A 19,664-nucleotide genomic window follows, 5' to 3' on the forward strand; every position below is an offset into this window, starting at 1 on the left:
TTACACCACAGCTTTCCACACAGTTGCTCATATCTCTCAGTTAGGCTGGGTTTATGTCAGAAGAGCAATTCCACACACACTTGACACTGACACGGGGACCTATCTTTCCACCTACTAAGTGCTTCAAAACTGCATACAACAGCAATGCACAAAAACACTCAAAACTGTATTGTTCATTTCTTTGACAGATGAAACTAGCAAATGACTCTTTATGAAAGATCTCAAGGGACTTGTCTGTTGTAAAGAAAATGTGAGATAAGGAATGGTAAAACACGGAACAAAAAAAGGAAAATGAAAGGGAAAGAAGTCTTAACAGACTAACAGACTTCATGTATTAAGACTTTCATGAATCTGCTCACTAAGGCAGAACAGATACTTCCAGTCAGGCTTCTCAAGCCCTATAAAACATAAGAGCAACTAACTTCTATGTGAAAAAGTATTTGTCATCCATCTTACTAAAATATACTTTAAACTGCCTCTCATTAAAAGTTCATATTCACAACTAGGTTCTGGTCCCAGACTTTTCTTTAAGTAGTTAACTGACCAAAACCACCCCAGCAATGGAGAGCCTAAAATAAAATAGTAAAGTATGCACTCCTAACTTCAATTCAAGAGCGAAACACATGTACCTTCCTTGAAAGTAGAAAAAACTCTGAAACCCAGCTATCTGCTGCAAAAGTATCTTTGTTTTTTTCTATCAAGTAGTGACTGTGAATTCAGAAGGATGGGCAATGAGTCATTAGCTATTGCCTCAATCTTCCGTGTACCCATTTGTCACTCAGCTTCTGTGACTATTAAATCCCAGTTCCCAGTTTACTTTGACTGCACTTTCACCCATTCCCTTTATGAATCCAGTAGTTTCATACACCTGACCTATCTCAGTTTGCAAGGCACGGGCATGTTTTGTTTTCTGCCATCTCCCAATCTGCTTGAATGAGAATGATAAACCCATTGCTCATCAATGGGTTTGGCCACACTTTTGGTTTTGCTCTTGTGCAACACAAACCTGCACAAAGCTGCACTCCTGAACAACAAGGTTATTGAGCTTTCCCAATACTGGGAGTGGTCTCCTCCTAAACTTTGTCAGCTGCCTATCTCCAGCTATCCCAGTTGACTCACATACTTGAGATGGTCCCCTTTGATTTCAGACTCTTATACCAAAACCCAACTAACCTTCCCCTATACCTCAGACATCTCCTATAGAGATAAACAATGTTATCTCCACAGTGCTGCTTTCACCTTCGTTCATTCCTTCACATTATAACATAACTCTCATCGGAAGATGCTAATTTGACAGCACTAAAGAACTCCAGCTGCACAGAAATCACAGCAGCTTTTTAAACTGCCTATGCCACTCCAGTAACACTCCTCCTTTCTGGAGCAAAAGGCTCACATGCACAGGAAAGAACTGGCTTGCCATGCTAATTGCAGTACAAGCATCTCCCAAGGTGGCCACAAAGGGCATGAGTAGGCATTTTTAGAAATTCAACCTTGACAAAAGGCTTTATCATCTCTCCTTAATAAGGAGGTGTTTACACCTCAGGCAGAAAAAGGAGGCCAAAGCAGGGTGTGTTTTCACACAGTTACTTCTGACACACAACAGGCAGGCAGGCATGGGCTTTCAAGCGTATGGATTTTTGAATAAATGACTGACTTAATTCTGTACATACAGCTCTTATACCATATACCTTACATGACCAAGTTATGCTTTTTTGCTCAGCACAAGCAGGATCCAACTCTGCTGTTAGCTTCTATCCAACTGTCTCAAACTTACAACCCCTGCAAATCACATCACATTTACAAAACAAACAAAACATGCAGTTCCACTTACAGGGTTATGCATAAAGATAATTTTATAAGTTCCACAGAACTTATTAAAAAAAACTTGTAAAAAAGAAAGTTGTTTCACAGAACAACTACAAAGACTTGTTTTTTCCCCATGCATTCTTGTCATGAACTGATGGAACTTGTTGTCAAGTATTCCCACTGAAGTAAAGACCTGAACATGAGGCCTCTAAAAAATTCATATTTAAGGGCTTAAGTCTGGAATTATACAGCACAAAAACTGAGAGATCTGGAGATGAAATTCTGCCTTTCCTCTGGAGCATAAGTTCATTGCTAATAGCTGGAGATGAGGATCTTCCTTCAAGGAAAATTATTTGACAACTGGCTGTTACCAACTTGTTTTTCTTTCTAATTTTAATTGATCAACTTGATACTGGTTGACTTACAGAGATCAACTATTCTAACTGAGTAAACAACCTGGGCTAGCACATTTATCTTCATTGGCAACAGATGCTTCAGTGATTTCAACTATGTGAAAAAGACCAAGCAAAGATCTCTGCAGTTTCAAGAGCTGATACAAGAGAACTCAATTTTATCACAATGAACACTTTTTTTGATGACTGGAATATTTAGAAAATCAAAAAGCTTCACCAACCTTCTACATTCATAGCTTCCCTCAGAAGCTGCAACTTCTTCTGTCTCTCTCTTATCCTGTCAAAGGCACTTGATATTGCTGCAGAAGTTGATGTCTCAGGCACATGGCGCGTTTGGTCCAGTTTTTGTGGTCCGAAGACATCCAGTGCTATGCTCCCATCAGAGTACCTTGCTTCCTTGTTTCTAGTAGTAGTAGAAGTCCGTACTGTAAATGTTTCACACTGATGGCTGTGCCTGTGAGAGCCTCCAGCATGGTTCCTCTCAGCTGCCTTGTCAGTAGTGCAAAGCAAATCTGTGGAAGAAGCCCATATTTTCCTTTTGGGAGGGACATCTGTATGAAGGTGACCTTTTTTCTCAAACTCACTGGTTTTACATCTGTGAGGACAGAAAACATCTTCTTGTCCTGAGTTATAATCTGCAGAAATGCCCTGGAAAAACTCTTCTTCGTCTTGTGTTCCTCTAATGGACAGAAATCCCATAGACTTGCTAAGTCCTTTGTTAAGTGTGGTCTGCTGAGAGAAGTGACCTCTGTGTTCATCAGGTGCATCAGTCGCCGATGTTTTTCCTGGAATAAGGAGACATTTCATACATGTAATTTTCTGCTTAATACACAGTAGTCCAACACAACTGTATACTGAATACACACTTTAGTGTTGATTTTGTCATCCAAAATATACTTAAAGGGCTGCCTCAGTCAACAAAGACAGAACTCCAACTACTTCATATGATGAGCATTTTATTTCTTTTATTTCTGAAGTGCTCAAGAAAAATGTAAGGCCTACTATAATTCAGTATTAACACAGAAAAACTCCAAGCTATCACATACATGCTGGAAGCTGTTTTCTCATTAGTTCTATTTTTAAAATAGTCTGGATTATCATCAAAAATACTACTTAATAATCAAACTGAAATCAGCCATTCCTGTCACACCCAAATACACCGCCTACAGTTTTCAATAACAAGTCCAGGTTTGTTCTATAGATTTACAGATTCCTTGAAATAGCGTCAGTAGTAAGAAAAGAATGATTGTGTACTTAGGAATGATAAGAATCCTGGATCTTCCTCTAATGACTATTTTTGGTGATGACAGTATCTCCAGATAAAGAATATTCCTAAAACAAAACCAATCAAGCTTCCAAGATCAAAGTGACTCTACGGACCTGCAGCTTCCATTTTCATCAATAAACAGATCCACCAATACTTAGGAACAGTCTCTCTTCTCCCTCTCCCTTACTAATAAATTATTTCCAGAATAAAAGAAACTGTCAGAGGTGGAATAATACCAATGAAATATGTAGTCTCTGAAGAATATAATTTCATGGTCATCGAGAAGTTTTAATGATCATGTATGTCTCAGGTATAAAATTTTAGCCTGATTTTACAAAACTAATTACAAACATCAGTAAGTATAATCAAATTTCTTAATATTAACAGATAATCTGCAAGTTTACCTTTCACGTTCTTAAGTCTTTCTGAGGTCAAAGTTAAAGGATTATGATTATAACCATAAGAGTAATATCTCACAGAAAACCTAAAGACTACCCAACTGCTAGCAAACTAAAATTTTTTAATGCTTCTTCATTATTAGAGTGGCAAAAATCCCACGTCTGTTGTAGATATCACATAGGCAATAATCTACTCATATCTCCAACTGATCAAGTGCACTGAAAAAATTCTTATGGATTCTAAACTTTCCAATTTGCAGGATACACACTGCATCAGTGTGGCAATCTCCACTTTATCAGTGATAGTCTCGAATAGAAAAACCAACTAAAAATATTCTGTGCTGTGTTGCCTAAGCAATGCCTGCTCACCCAGGTGGAGTCAGTATGGCATGTGATATTTTCCTTAAAGCTAGCTCCCTCCATACAGTGATATTCCCATGTTCATCCTCTAAGAAGCAGCAGATACTGCAAAAGCAAGCAGTCATTCAAAGTAAGTTACTGTGCTGTATCTATTGCTTTAAAAAACGGCTATATAGTGCTTTCTGCTGCTCTTCCAAAGTCGACTGAAATGAACTGTCCCCCTCAGCACAACAGGCTCCTGATGATCTTTATCTAGAGTGTTATCCTTTCAAACTGAATTTCAAAGAATGTTTTAGGGATGTTCGTAAATGTAGTCAGTAATGCTTTAAAAGCTTTCTGCTTTTAAAAGTGTAAACAACTTTCAACTCTGATACTCTACTTGAAGAGGGGCTGGGCTGAGCTGCTAGTTTTCAGTTTCTACTTCTTTGATATTTAAGTAGCAATCAAAATAAGCAAGACTAAAGCCAAATGCAACCAAGCAACTTCTTCATTCTTACCAACAAAATACATGACAGCAAAATGTTCAGGTTCAGATTGTCCTGTAAGAAACTACACAGTTCCCACACGCTCTAGCCAAGACAATTAAAAAAAACCACTTTGCCGATGAGAATGAATTCATCTTCTAAAAGGATCTGACACATACATTTTACAAATATAGCTTTAATCCTAAACTAAACATAATTATCTTTGTGGTCAGGTAAATATTATGTTATTATCTTATTCTCAGACTGTACATCCTCCTAAGGCTGGTGAACTACCTATAATATTCACACACACAAAAAAGCCTTTTAAAAATAGCTGTTCATTGTGAAGTTCCCACTATCCATCTAAAGCAGCAGCACATTATCCATTCCACAAACACATACTTCACATTCATGTGCATGCACCAAGGACAAACATTCCTATACAGGATTCTAACTCACTCATTTGTGAGACAAAAAACTAAACACTGCAGTTTAGTTTTATAGATAATCACCAAAAACACAAATCCAAAGGAGCTCCAAGAATCCTCCCCAGAGATGAGAGTTCCAAGATAATTCTAGGCAGAATAAAACCAAAACAACCTCCTCTACAGAGTTTTCACATATTTTTTTAAATTTAAAAAAAAACCAAAACAAACAACCATTTCTGCAACACTGAAAGTATTTACATGCTGAAACCTTATTGAACAAAACAAGGGCAAACAAAGCAGAAAAAAAAGCCCAAAATAAGCAGACAGCTGCAACTCCAATATACTACCAAGGATATACATTCAGGATTACTCAGTACATCATCGGTCATGACTCAGAACATTCCTGGTTCAAAAGATCATTTAGGCCTCCTCACATTGAAGCATTATCTTGCTGCAATTAATCCAACCACATCCAATGAAAAGAGTCACAGCTGTATTTTAGTACCAGTGGGTATCCTCACCACAGCAAGCCCAGAGACATAAAACTATCTGTTGTGTGCTGGTGAGAACTGCAGTGGAAGAGCTCAGCTCTCAGTGAGAGTGCTTGAGAGTGCTATAGCATCCTCCTCACCAAAGCTGTAGTTTCCATGGACTTGGAGCATTCAGACCAGATGTAACAGAAACTATTTCCAGTTCATGCAGAGGTGCAAAAGACACAAATTCCTTTGCCTTGACACGCAAGAAATGCCGTCTATTATTCCCCAAGTCCAAGTCATCCACCCACCTGGGGCTTCCTCAGGAGGAAAAGCAAACACCATGAACATTATCTCATCAGCAGTGACTAGGAAAGTATTCACTGCTACAGCTTTGCCACTCAACCAGCTAACTGCATGATGAGACAGGAGGTGAGCTGTCCCACCAGGAAGCAGAGCAGGAGGCATTACACTGCCACACTGCTCTTCCACTCTCCAGGTCTAACTCATATCCACATTGACTTATGTAGCCAGCATAAGATTTTAACATAGTACCAAAAGGAATCTACAGCTGGCCTTAGTATTCAGTCTTGAGACTGCAAAATTCTCTAGGACATCTTTCATCATTCCTTTGTTACTCTCCCCACTCCCACATTTCACCAGTCTCGGCAATTCTTCCCACCTTTGCAAAACCCCACCCCTCTCTGCATAACAGCATTTCAACAAGCTCTGCCCAAACTGACTCACAGTGCCAACATGAGCTGTTTAAAAAATCATCCTCAGAGAAGGTTAAAGAAGTGATTTTGGGGCAAGGGATGCACAGCCTGCTCAAGTTGGGCATCTTGAGAGGGCAAACTGAAACAAAGCAGCACTCTGAGATCTGTACTTTATACCAGTCAAAAATGCATGCTGCTCTTGGCACCAGAAAGCAGAGGCCAAGGATAAAGGACAAGACTTCTCAGTACAGAAGCAACTCAATTGCAGATACAAGCAGTAAAATTGGATTAGGCAACCAGCAACCAGTCCAAGCCAATTTGTTCTATTTTTAGTGACATAAATCTGTCCTCATCCCTTCTTACTTTTTTGAAGTACTATTACAGACTTTGAAAGTCACAAAATCAACTGTTAAGGTATTTTCCCTTTTTTTTATCTTGGACTTCCTCAACACACTACCTCATCATTAATTAGATCAAGGGTCTTAAGTGACTGCAGTAAGTCTCTTTCAGCACAAGGCTCATATGTCTACCTTTCATCTAACAGTACACTTTCAAAACAGAGCAGACTGGAATAATACACCCTTCTTTAACACATGGATTTTCAGTTGAATGGCATACTCTAATCCAAATGCTTTAAGCCAATATGTAGTTTATCCTTCAACTTTTCTTCCTGTGGTTTTTATGATGAAATGAGTGGAAAAATAAAGGGAAGAACTACCAGCAAAAATCTACATATAGAAAATAAAGATCCAGCTAATGATCAAATGAACCTGACTGCATAATGGAACTTGTATGGCTTTGAATTATAATGCATGGGTAGACTCATGTTATGATCTTTCTTTAAAAAAAAGGAGGCTTGTATTTTCAATGGAAACTCTGGAGACCTCTCCCAAGTACCTTGGCCCCACTAAAGACACTAAGTATTTCGCCTGAGACCACACAGAGCTACTCCATGCTTCAGTCACCCACATGTATAACAGGACAGAGAAATGCTTCCCTACTTGTCAGTGATGGTGACAGAAGGAGCCATCAGCAACTAAAATGCTACAGCACATAAGTAACTTCAAAAGGCATACTTTCCCCCTCCTCAGTTACTTCTCTGTTGAACTAAACTCTTCTTGCTCGTCTGAGTGTATGGGTTCTTGATTTCACATATCGCCCTTGGGTGTTTATCCTCTACTTGATGTTACATTAGTGTAATTATTTATAATTACTGTAAATAATTCAAATGCAATTATAGTAACTGCATGATTCCAAAGTATATTATATACAGTGAGGGAATATATACAATAAAAATAGCAATTAATCACTAGGACTCCACAATTAAATTCCCTTGTGGCGCTAAAATGAAAATCTAGTTTTCCACACACGCCTTCAACTGCCAGATGTTCCATCTGCTAAAGAACCATAGATCTGCTTCCTTCTTCCTTTGGTGTCTTCAGCTATGAATGCAACTATACCCTCTTTACACCAGTGTCATTCACAGACCATCTTTCACTTACACTGACAGTAATCTGGTTGATTTTCCTCTGAGCAAGAGGAAACTAAAGACTAAATCCAGTCTATCTGCAATTATTTGTGTACCAGCTTGATCACAAAGGCAATTAATCAAATACTATGTAAAAGCAAACACAGTTACTACCTCCACATACTGTATCTGTTTTTACTGAATAAACGCAGCTCAACTTTCTTTAAAGTCTTTCTGGTTCCTCTTTCTTCTCTTTGCACAAAATGGAATATCTTTTTCATCTCTATTACAAATTTCAACTTGTGGATATATGTACATACACACACACGAGAGTGTGGGGTGGTTAGGAAGAGATGGGGGCTGGGAAGGCAGAGAGAGATTGCCCACATGTGCATGAAAGCACACAAGCACAAGACTGGAAAGTCTGAAGACAGGAAATTATTATACAGGAGTTTAAAAAACATCTCCCACACCATCTTTGTGCAGAAAACAAAGCAACAGAAAAAACTCTTTCTCCCAAGACAACGTGGTTAGTTTCTCAAACATGAGTGGGTAGCTGGTGGAGGAGTTGGGTTTGCAATCCCTTTGGGGCAGGCTAAGAGCCAAACAGAAGACAACAGAGCCAGATGTGGCCTGTGGGTTGACTGCTAGGAATGGCACCTCCTTGTTTCTTTTACTTTCTAAATAGCTGAGAAAAATCCAAGTTTCAGACAGAAGTACTCCTAAACAATGCATTCTTTGTGAAGAAAGAAATGAACTGGACACAAGGACTGCTGAAAGCACTGGAAGTAATGACCAACTTATAAATCCTGTATAACAATTTGCATTCTGCTTTGGACTGACACAGTTCTTCTATCAAAAACCACCAAATAGCTCCGGAAACCAGGCATTTTGTTCAGAACAGTGGTAGTGATCCTTGCCAAGTAGCACTTCATAATTCATAAATGCAACATTTTACCTCTTCCCTTCCTCAGGCAACCATTGCTTTTTCCCCCTCATGTTTACGGGTCAATTTTTGGGGGTATGTTTCTCAACCAGGTAGGCAAAAGGTCCACCTAGCTATTCCCTCCCTGGATTTCTGCACATCCCAGGAGAAGCTCAGTGATGCAGCTGCTTTTCTGCTCAGAGACAGCCTTTGACATCTCTGGTTTGGTTTCCTCACTGATCTTTGAGTCCACTCTTGTTTTGTCTTCAGAGTTCTAAGTTTGTCCTCAGCACCACTGTAACAGCATTTCCAACACTCCCAGGCTAGAAACTCCATATAGCAGTAGCTACTATATTTAAATTTAAAAGATTTCTACCAAGGCAAACCACCAGTACTGCTAGATGCAAACAGAAACACTTACTGGAAGAAAACAGGCATAGTTTTTGGAGTGCAAAAAAGTAATTTTTTTTTTTTATTCAACAAGAAACCTTCATCTGGCTTTCATTTGGTTTTGCTGAACTCTGGAAGTTATTCTCCACCTACTCAATTCTTTTTTTTCTAGTACTGAGGAGACAGGGGAAATAAAAGAAAAAAAAAAAGACTATTTCCAGATGAGGTAATTTTCAAGTCAATGGAACTAAGTTTGTGCTGTAGCTTTTGATAGCTTAAATCTGTGTGCTTGGATTTAGCAACATAATGCATAAGCTACTTCAGTTCACACATGGAGATCATCACCATAAACTGCTTCTTTATAGACTAGAAGCTGCATTTTCACCTAGAACAGGAACTAAAATAGAATCCACAATCAATTTCCCTAGATCAAAAGCAAAAGGGTACATTTTTTTTTTGTCAGAGTTTTTTCTGGACAGCTACATTGGTAATTGACATCATGAAGAACAGTAAGTAAGCACTAGCATTTCTTGTTAAAATTAAAATCAACTTCACTGAGCCTCAGCATCTTTTATTCAGTTTAGAGCACTTACTATTTTTGCTGCATCTGATAGCGTATATAGTCTCATGAAACAGGGAGTTGATCAACATCAACAATTTTGATCTCTATTTCCAAATATTTCCTGTTGTGCACAGTTAAGGTGAACTTTGCAAATAAACACACAAGGTGCAAGATTTCAATTATTAGATGGCTGGGAAGAGGGCTGCCAGGCAAGTACAAGTTATGGAGATTTCAACTGGGCTTTAAATAGGCTACACAACCTTTTGAAGGATAGTTCGTGGTGAAGAGTAACCCAGTGAATTAACTCTTGCTTTACATTCGAAAGAGTTTAGCACTTATTTACTCTTTCATCACATCAGAAGAATTTTATCAAGCTAGTCAAGTAACTTCCACAAATAATTCTTGATGTAAAGACTCTTAAGGCCTAAAGTGTTTTGAGTACAAAAATTAAATAACACTCCTTGGTTCAGATGACTCATGACAGGTCTTACTGCTTCTACTTCTGCTGGCTAAGTCAGTTCCTAAACACTGTGTTCCAAGTATGACCTGACTAAAAGCAAACATTCTGTAATATTAATTTAGAATAAATTATTTCTGCAGTCAGCCCTGCCATAAAACTCATTCACCAAGATAGCCACAGAAAATGAGTCACGAAAGAGACAAAACATAAATTTAACTGGGGAGAACATTAACAAAAAGCTATTCATGAATTTAATAATTATCTTCAAGACATAAAGATGGAAATGAATAGCTGTAAATATCCAACCTTGTCACCTAAGAAGAGCAAAAAATTTGATTGAAACAGATGAGGTAGAAAAATATTTCGAAACGTTTATCCTAAGTCAACAATAAAGCCCCGGTGATGATAACTGTGGATTAATACTGTGTGGAAAACTGATCCTAAAAATAATGAAATTCAATTAAGGCAAGAATCATAGCAATTTCCAAAGACTCCAAATATCTAAGGTATTAGCTGGCTACTCTCCAATTAGAAGCACATCTCTCTTACTGAACCATCTCTATATTCATGAACTTAGCTTGATTTATCAGCTGTCTTAAGTTACCTGCTCAGTGTATCACACTGATACCCCTAAGCTGACAATAAACACCATACCCCAATGTTGCTTTTTTCCCCAAAAGACAGCTATTTGATTCATTGTGAATTCTCTTTAAGATTTTCACGACTCAACAGAACTTCACCTCAGTAAGTATCAGACCAGTCTTCTTTCCTCTCCAGAAAAGCCTTCTGCTCACCACCTTTATTTCCTTAAATACATCAGTAAAATAACTAGTAAAGTCAGACACATCCTTATGTGCACCCCCCTTGCCCTCTCCAATTGTCTCAGTGCTAAACTTGACCAAAATGTCTCCTAAGAGGTAGTTAAACCCAAACACTTGGATAAAAGATAACTGACATAACTTTAACTTATTAGAAAGGCAGTTCACTCAAAACCATAATCCTGTCTGATAGCTTCCTACCTTTCTAAATGTTTGCCATTTGGCAAATGCAGTGAGAGGTGTTTATTTCAGCTGCAAACAGCAGAAGAACAGCACGGTGATAACTGAAGGAAAAAGGACTCCATGCTTTTCTGAGCTGAAGCTCTTTTGGTTTCTTTTCTTTTACCATTACATTTTTCTTAAACTCTCACCTGGCCTTCTACTTGTGGCTCCTCAATCTATGAGATTATCAATCAGTACAATAATTAGCATTACATTCTACAGCTCGCTTTCCCAGAAATTTAAAGCAGTGCCCTCAGGGCAGCTGATCCATGCTACCATTGACAGAATTTGCACCAGCAAACCAGCACACCATTGCAGAAAAAGAAATAACAAGCATTAAACTGCCCTAAATCAAATGTGAGCTGCCTCATAAATATCAGACACCCATTTCACTGGGTCCTCACCAACTTTCAAATACATGTCTCAGTATACATAACATCAGCATAAAAATGGAAATGAAAACAGCTGGAACTGGTTTGGTTATGTGAGAGGTACTGGTTTGTATTTTACAATTCCCTGAGGTTTCAGCAAAGTGGAGATCAAGGAACATATCTAAGATCAAAATAAAAAGAAGTAAGATGATGCTATTAAGACATACCAGGAAACATGACTGATAACAGATGTAGAATTGGGATAGGTTTTGGAGAAGTTAAGAAGGTTGTAAACCTTCTAAGGAAAGGGAGAAAAAGAATGACTTACACAGGTAGTGAATTTGATATAGAGAAATTGGAAGAGGTTGAGTGGAAGCAGGACTGGCAGAGCTTAAAATATAAAGGAATGAGTGACCTCCATTTATCTTCTCTTCTGAAAAAAAAAGACTCGTAACAGACCAGACTTGGAGCAATGCAGACAATGTAATGTTTGCAGTGGAACAGTGAGGCACAAATATTTATTCCGTGGGGTGCCACACATTATCTGTAACACTCTACACACGCATGCAATTTTAATCAGTTTAAGAGGAACAGGTGTTAGAGGATGGGGACTCTCTGCCCCCCCATCTCTACAGCCAACTCTGTAGTCTGGGGGTTATCAAGTTCACTCATTTCAAAAATATTATTTGAGTAATGTGCTGTTCCCTAAAAAAGAGAGGCCTTTCAGAAACTGAGTGATTTTGACCAAGGCTGTTTAAAACCCTGTGTTGAATTCACTGATTGATAACAGCTGGGCCAAGTGGACTCCTCAGTCTCCAAGAATCCCTAGTTTTGCTTGTTCTTCCCCAACCCAGTAATTTCACAGGCACATACAATGCAGGGAACCTTTTCTGCTTGGCACCTGGAAATCCTAGGCAGAGCCAGAAGGCAAGTGAGCACATAGCACCAAGACACACATTCAGCTCCACAGCCCTTCAGAGATTCAGACACTGCATCCTAACTGAACATTTTTGTAATTAAAATATAAATCAACTACTCTCAAACATTTCAGGAGTCATACATAAAAGTGATTCAAAAAAAGTAAGGATAAGAGGAAAGAATATCCTAGCTGTGACTTTCTTTTTCAAGTCAGAGAATACAATAAAAAACCAGCAACTGGATCATCTAGTCTTATTTCCTTTAACTTAAAGACATACGTCTCAGAGAAAGTTTCAGACATTACAGGGATGTTATTCACCCTAGCACTGAACCAGACAGCCATGGAGATAGTGGCTGGAGATACTACAACAATCTCCAAAGTTTAGTACAACCTACAATAAAAGCTTTTTTGTTGAGATATACTGAAGGAGTGGGGGACAAACATTACTTCTGGAGAAATAAAAATCTGCTAAAAGGTTTAAGCAAAGTTGCAGGTAGGAAAACAAAAGAACAAAGAAACAACACCCCTCAAACCAGACAAACATTTGAAAAAAGAAGTTAAAGATTTTCTAAGAAAATGAAAAGCAAACCAGCAAAAGACTGTGCAGAGAAAACGAAACTAGAAACAACAAAGGAAAGAATAATCAGGGTTTGCTAATGCAGTGAAAACAGACTTAGACAACCCTGCACATCTCCAAAACTTAACAAATATTTTGATTGTCACCAAAACATGGTTTATTACGATCATGGAATAAAAAGCAGAATAGATGATGGAAAGGGAGTATGGAAATGACAAAGCTTGAGATAGTAAGGTATTGTGCTCAAATAAAGTTCTCAAAAAACATATGGAATAGGGTAGTACTGACAAAAGAACAGAAGTGTGTAAAGAAACTATGAATCTGGCAACACTGGAGACTGGGAAGAATAGAGTTAAAGAATAAACTAACAATTTAACAACCAGAACAATAAGGTTCTGGTTCAACCCTTAAAATTGGTGGAAACCAGGGTAAGAATTAATTTTAAGAAAGAGCTTAAGAAATTCAGAAAAGGTAGACATTACATAGTTTACAAATAAAATTAACTAGGTAGATCCTGTGTTCCTACAGAGCTCCCTATTGTTGCAGAAATATTCTGGAAAAGAAGAAAAAAAAAGCCAGTAAGAAAACAAAGCCCCTGAGAAAGCAGCCAGAACAGTGAATTTGTGCCAGAAAATGAAGCAACAGCTTGTACCAGAAACTGTTCCTAAACACATAGTCATGTACTGGAAGGGCTGGCAATCACTGACATAAGGTTTTTATATCAAACAGTAACCTAATCTAGGACTCATCTCAAAAAAGAATCAACAAAGGAAGACCACCAATGCCTTGCCAGACTTGTGTCTAACCTTTGCAGTTCACATTGTCACAACTCTGTGGATTATTTCAGTTCCTGCAATTCACTGCACTGTTGCTTGACACAAAACTAAACAGAGGAGCAACTCAAGCACACCACCAACATAGATGTTCCAAGTTTACTAGTGGTAAAGAGGCAGTAAGATGATGTGAGGCAGATGAAAACCCTCTGTCCCTGACAACTTACAGTGGTGAGTATTTGTGGGTGATGTCGCATGCTGGCACCAAAATACTCCCATTTTGAAAAAATGAACCTTTTAGGGCAAAAGTGGTCTCACCTGAATATAACATGTCACCGTCTGCATCACAGCGACTTAAGAGCGGTCCAAGATGATGACCTATAAAATGCTCCTGCCCAGCCCCACAGTTCTTCCAGAAAAATTTGAGACCAGTCTTTTGGAAGAATACATCCTCTTGTCTGAAAAGCCTAGCACAGAGCTGATGCTGCTGATGCTGCCACTGACCTTAAACAACAACATCTGTGACCTTACACAGTGACAAGTCACGGCCAGCATCAGCTGTCATCCTACGTCACTTTATCCTTTTTCCTCAACAGTGGCAACAGCAACTGTTTGCCTCCTCCCTGTCCTGCCACTGTCGTCTTTCCTTACTCCCCTGAAGTAACAGTACAACCCTACCTGGCCTCCATATCCACCATCAAAGCACAGCAGAACTGTGATGGAACATATAATATCTCTCTTCAGAAGAAAAAGAGGAGGCAGCAAAAAAGCTTTGTGTGCAGGGCAAAGAGACCAGAGCTGCCTCGGAATCTGGAAAAGAGGCTTTGTGCAATTAGAGCTATGAAGAAAAAGCAGAGTCCATAGGAAAGAGGGAACAAAGAAAAGCTGCTTCCTGTCCCTCCAGCTGACTGACCTTCAGCTGAAGATTTCCCTTCTCCACAAACAAAACTTCTGGCCAAGAACCTTTAAAACCTTTTCTCACTACCACAAGTGAACTGAAAAAAGCCAAGTCTTTTCTGGAAACAATCATTCCCCTGTCACCATCACCAACACTTAGCTAGACACTGAACCATCAGAGTTCTGTGAATGTAAGCAAGTCCTCCTCTATTCCATTTCTTTGGTCACAAAATCTACCCAAATTTGGTCTTCCAGAAGGCTGTATTTTTTTTTAGCCATAACCCTTACTGCAACGAAGCACTTACCTGTGGGAAGCCCTTTTCCCCTCAGCCTCTCCCGAATAGCCTGGCTCCTGTCTGGCTGCAATTTTCTATCTCCATTGCAAGACAGTTGATCCATCTGCAAAAAAAGGCAGTAACACAAAGTTAAATACTGTAAGAGCTCATGTTAACATGAAACAAGCATCGTTTATGTAAATGAACAACACTAGTCAGTGTCAAACAGTTAAGTTCAAGTGCAGAATGGCAGTTCAAACCTTTTCGTAAAAAAAAGTTCATCAGTGAGAATATCCCCTAGAATTATCCATATTTGAATAGTTTGTGCATTATTTTACTACATGTTTGGTCTACCTTTTTTCCACTAAGAATAAATTAAGTTCACAAGCATGTAACTTCAATACATTCCATCTCTACAGCAAACTGAAGGGACAGCAACACACAAAAACCATCTTCCATGACTGCAACATGACTAGAACTTGTGATTGGCCTGAGGAGCTTTCTGTGGAACAGGAAGTAGTCTTGTACCCCCCCCCCCCAATTTATTGCACATGTAAAATCCCATGCACACATTTGTGAGAAGTCTCATTAGCCACTCAGGCCCATTCCTTTCCTTTCAGGCTTAATTACTCCTTACTTTTTAAAAAAAAAATCACTACTTCCCTAAGAAAAGCTATTTCACATGTACAATCATTGAAAAAAGGTCTTATTTGCTACAACAAAACATTCTTAGTGAGATCTTTCAATATGGCAGGAGCACAATTTGGGACAGCAGCTTAGCTGGGAGAAGGGAAGGAGGAATCAAGCAGACTTCTATCCATTACAGTTACAATGCAACTCAGTTAACATTAAACAGACTGAATCAGCCTTGTGCTGTATTGCCCTTTACGAATCACATTAACATGGAAAATGAAAATATTCAAAAGGGACCTCTCAGCTGTACTTCACAGACCACCAAATGACCAGTTACAGAGCTAAGACCTCTCAAGCCTTTGATAAGGCAAATCAAGATTAGAGGCAAACCAATCTTGGAATAGCAAGTTTCACTCTGCTTCTGAAAAAACAAATTTATATGTTTTTCTCATTAACTTAAATTCCAGGACACATACAGAACATTAAAACCAGCAGGGATGGCTAGCTGAGGTGCAGAAAAACACAGCAGCACAGCTATGTCATTGTTCTGTCAACTCAGTTCTATTCAGCTATTTTTTTTTGGCCTCCTTGCAAAAGCCAATGCAGTGACATGTTATGAATTAAAAGGTTACTGGCAGAGGAAATTAGCAAAGCTTCAGCACTGGGTAACCACCAGTAGCCCAGCTCCTTCGTTATCAACATGGTATAGGGAGACGGGAACACACTTGCTGGATTCAGCTCCCCACTGGATTTCAGTACAAGCATTTGGGACCACTGCAGCTGTCTCTGGCAGGCCAGTCTAGATTAGTTTGTCACACTAACCCCAGATTCCCACTGAAAGCCTGCTGACAAGAATAAGGGGAGGAAAGGTAGAAAATTTGCTAAGCAGAAAGAGCCATGAAGAACTTGGAGAAAAATGACTCACTTTCCACAGTAGCTGTTTCTATAGCTTCTGGCCTGATTTAAGGATCTTTATTTTAACAGAATCACTGATTAAGGCCCTGTAGCCCTTTATTTTACTGAATTACAGATCAGCTCCACTTGGCAACTAAACAAGACTTCAGACATCACAGCGAGGAGACATAACCTCAGGGACTAGACAATGCTTTGTGGAGCTCAGGCTCAGCAATATTTCTGGAGGCCTGGCTTAATCAGTTGCTGCCAAATATTAGACAAATGCAGGGACCTCTCACATTCTGCAAGCATTTCCAAACCACATTTATGAAGAAACTATCGAACAATCAGATCATAATTTTTTTAAGAAAGGAAGCATCACCAAATCAAAGTTTTTCACCTGATTTTAGCGTTGCCTCTCTAGACACCAAAATTTTTACACTGGCATAACCCCTGCGAGATAAAAAATTGGATGATATAAAACCAGATAACATTCAGGACCATCACAGGCTATCACTTCAGCAATAACAAACTGCTCAGCATTTGTTTTAATTATAAACAGAACGCAAGGAAAGCAAGTAATGGTCAGAGAATAATCTGACAATATTGCCAATTTATTGTGCCCATCTTTAAAAAGAGTAGAAAGGAAGATCCTGAGAACTACTGACCTCTCAGTCTCACCTCTGTGCCTGGGAAGATCATGGAACAGGTCCTCCTAGGAGCTATGCTAAGGCACAAGGAGGACAGGGAGGTGATTTGCGACAGCCATCATGGCTTCAACCAAGGGCAAGTCCTGCCTGGCCAACCCAGTGGCCTTCTATGATGGGGTGACTATATCAGCGGACAAGGGAAGGGCTATAAATGTCATTTACCTGGAATTCTATAAAGCCTTTGACACGGTCCCCCACAACATCCTTCTCCAAATTGGAGGGAGATGGATTCGATGGGTGGGCTGTTAGATAGATAAGAAAGTGGTTGGACAGTCACATCCAGAGGGTCAGTGGTTCAGAGTATCAATGGGCATCAGTGACAAGTGGTGTCCCTCAGGGCTCTGCACTGGAACCAGAGTTATTTAATACCATCATTAATGACAAAGATGAAGGGATCAAGTGCATCCTCAGCAAATTTGCAGATGACACCAAGCTCAGTGGAGCAGTGGACACACCTGAAGGATGGGATATCATCCAGAGGGATCTGGACAAGCTCAAAAAGTAGGTTAATGGGAATCTCATGAGGTTTAAACAAGGCCAAGTGCAAGGTGCTGCACTCGGGTCGTGGCAACCCCAGTATCTATCCAGGCTGGGGGATGAACAGATTAAGAGTAGCCCTGCCAAGGGAACTTGAGGGTGCTGGTGGGTGGGAGACTGGACATGATCCAGCAATGTGCACTCACAGCCCAGAAAGCCAATAAAAAGCAGCATGGCCAGCAGGGCGAGGATTCTGCCCCTCTACTCCACTCTGGTGAGACCCCACCTGGAATGCTGCATCCAGCTCTGGGGTCCCCAGCACAGGAAGAACAGGGATCTGTTGGAGCAAGTCCAGAGGAGGGACATGAAGTTGATTAGAGGGATGGGGTACCTCTCCTATGAGGAAAGGCAGAGAGAATTGGGTCTGTTCAGCCTGAAGAAGAGAAGGCTTAGGGGTGACCTAATTGTGGCCTTCCTGAAGGGAGTCTACAAGAAAGATGGAGAGAAGCTTTTTACAAGGCCTATAGTGACAGGAGAAAGAGGAATGGCTTCAAACTGAAAGAGAGTAGATTTAGATTAGATATGAGGAAGAAATTCTTTACTGAGAGGATGGTGAAGCACCGGAACAGGCTGCTCATGAAAACTGTGGATGCCCTACCCCTGAAAGTGTTCAGGGCCAGGCTGGATGGAGCTCTGAGCACCTGGTCTAGTACAAGGTGTCCCTGACCATGGCAGGGAGGCTGGAACTGGATGATCTTTAAGGTCCCTTCCAACCCAAACTATTCTTTGATTCTATGACAACTTATGGTCTTCCTTTATAACTTGAAACAATTTAACTATTCTGAAGTTATGCTGTAATGTAATGATTTAGGTGAAGACAGAAGTTGTCTTTCAGGAATAGTAACTTTGCAAGATGAGTTCATGTAGCTTCTTTGACTTCTAAAAACAGTTTGACAGATTGGTCATCATTAGACAATAAAATCCTCCACAATTCTCATATCCAGGAGCTGAGTAGAAGTGCAAGAGAACTGGCACACTGCCTAAAGAGTCCTTCTTTCTGTTAATAAGCAACTCTCCAAAAGGCAAACATAACTAAGATAAAGAAAACTCACAGCAATCATTTTTGAAGCATTTCAAGTAGCAACAAGTCTAAGGCTTGCTCTAGAGTTCATCATCTTGTTCTGTGTCTCCTCATATTTTTTTAATGAAGACACAGTTCACAAAATTATCTTCCTCAGAAACTCGTGAATGCATGTTTCAGGAGGAATTGTCAAGTGCACAAACTTGTAACATGGGGAGAGAAGCAGCTCTTTTGACCCTTCTCAAAACTGCAACATATCAAAACAAGACAAAGAATGACTGCAGAGTGACTGTGAGTTAGCACTTCTGCTCTCTTCCTGCTCATCTCTATTATTTCTCCAACACTGACACAGACTTACCCCAGACAGGCTTCCCAGAACCAGTCTGACCAACTGTTTCACATACGAAAAAGAAGGGGCACAGTTACTGTTCCTTATGTGGGCACTGCAAGCATCCAGAACAGTCCGTACGGATACACGGGCATAAATGACATCTTCACACATGCCGAGGAGGATGCTGTTGAGATGGTCTCCAAGTTTGATAGGCTAGTGACAAACAAGAACAGGAGAAACAGGAAAAATCAGTATGAACAGTGACTTGTTGAACACTCAGAAACCAAAGACATTCAACAACATAAAATAACTATTCATGAGACTTATTGCCAACGTTAACTGAGTGTTGATTTGAGAGTCCCCATCTAGGTGGTGAAAAAATAGTGGCTGTAGAACAGGAGACAGGCATTCAGCATCTAGACTCATTCACACTCACAACATTCTAGCCCAAACAAGCTGCCTGATCTGCAAGGTCAGATTCAGAGCAAGTTTTCTCCCTTGGTTTTGAACATTTTGCCAGCCAGTCACAAGTATAAAATTCAATTCGCACTACAAT

The 19,664-nt window shown here is 39.7% G+C and overlaps 1 protein-coding gene across 3 annotated transcripts in view; it reads right to left on the reverse strand.

Moving 5' to 3' along the window:
• PTPN13 (protein tyrosine phosphatase non-receptor type 13) overlaps positions 1–19,664 on the reverse strand; it is a 117,742-nt gene that overhangs the window by 56,775 nt on the left and 41,303 nt on the right. For all 3 annotated transcript variants that reach the window (XM_051790894.1, XM_051790895.1, XM_051790893.1), the window contains exons 5-7: positions 19,136–19,321; positions 15,013–15,106; positions 2,441–3,004 (exon numbers count right to left, since the gene is read on the reverse strand). In XM_051790894.1, the coding sequence (XP_051646854.1) occupies positions 2,441–3,004; positions 15,013–15,106; positions 19,136–19,321 (844 nt within the window). The remainder of the gene's footprint in view (positions 1–2,440; positions 3,005–15,012; positions 15,107–19,135; positions 19,322–19,664) is intronic.

Source organism: Manacus candei, unplaced genomic scaffold, assembly GCF_025592945.1.
Source record: "Manacus candei isolate 608988 ecotype Guabito, Panama unplaced genomic scaffold, ASM2559294v1 h1tg000028l, whole genome shotgun sequence".
Taxonomy (NCBI): Eukaryota; Metazoa; Chordata; class Aves; order Passeriformes; family Pipridae; genus Manacus; species Manacus candei.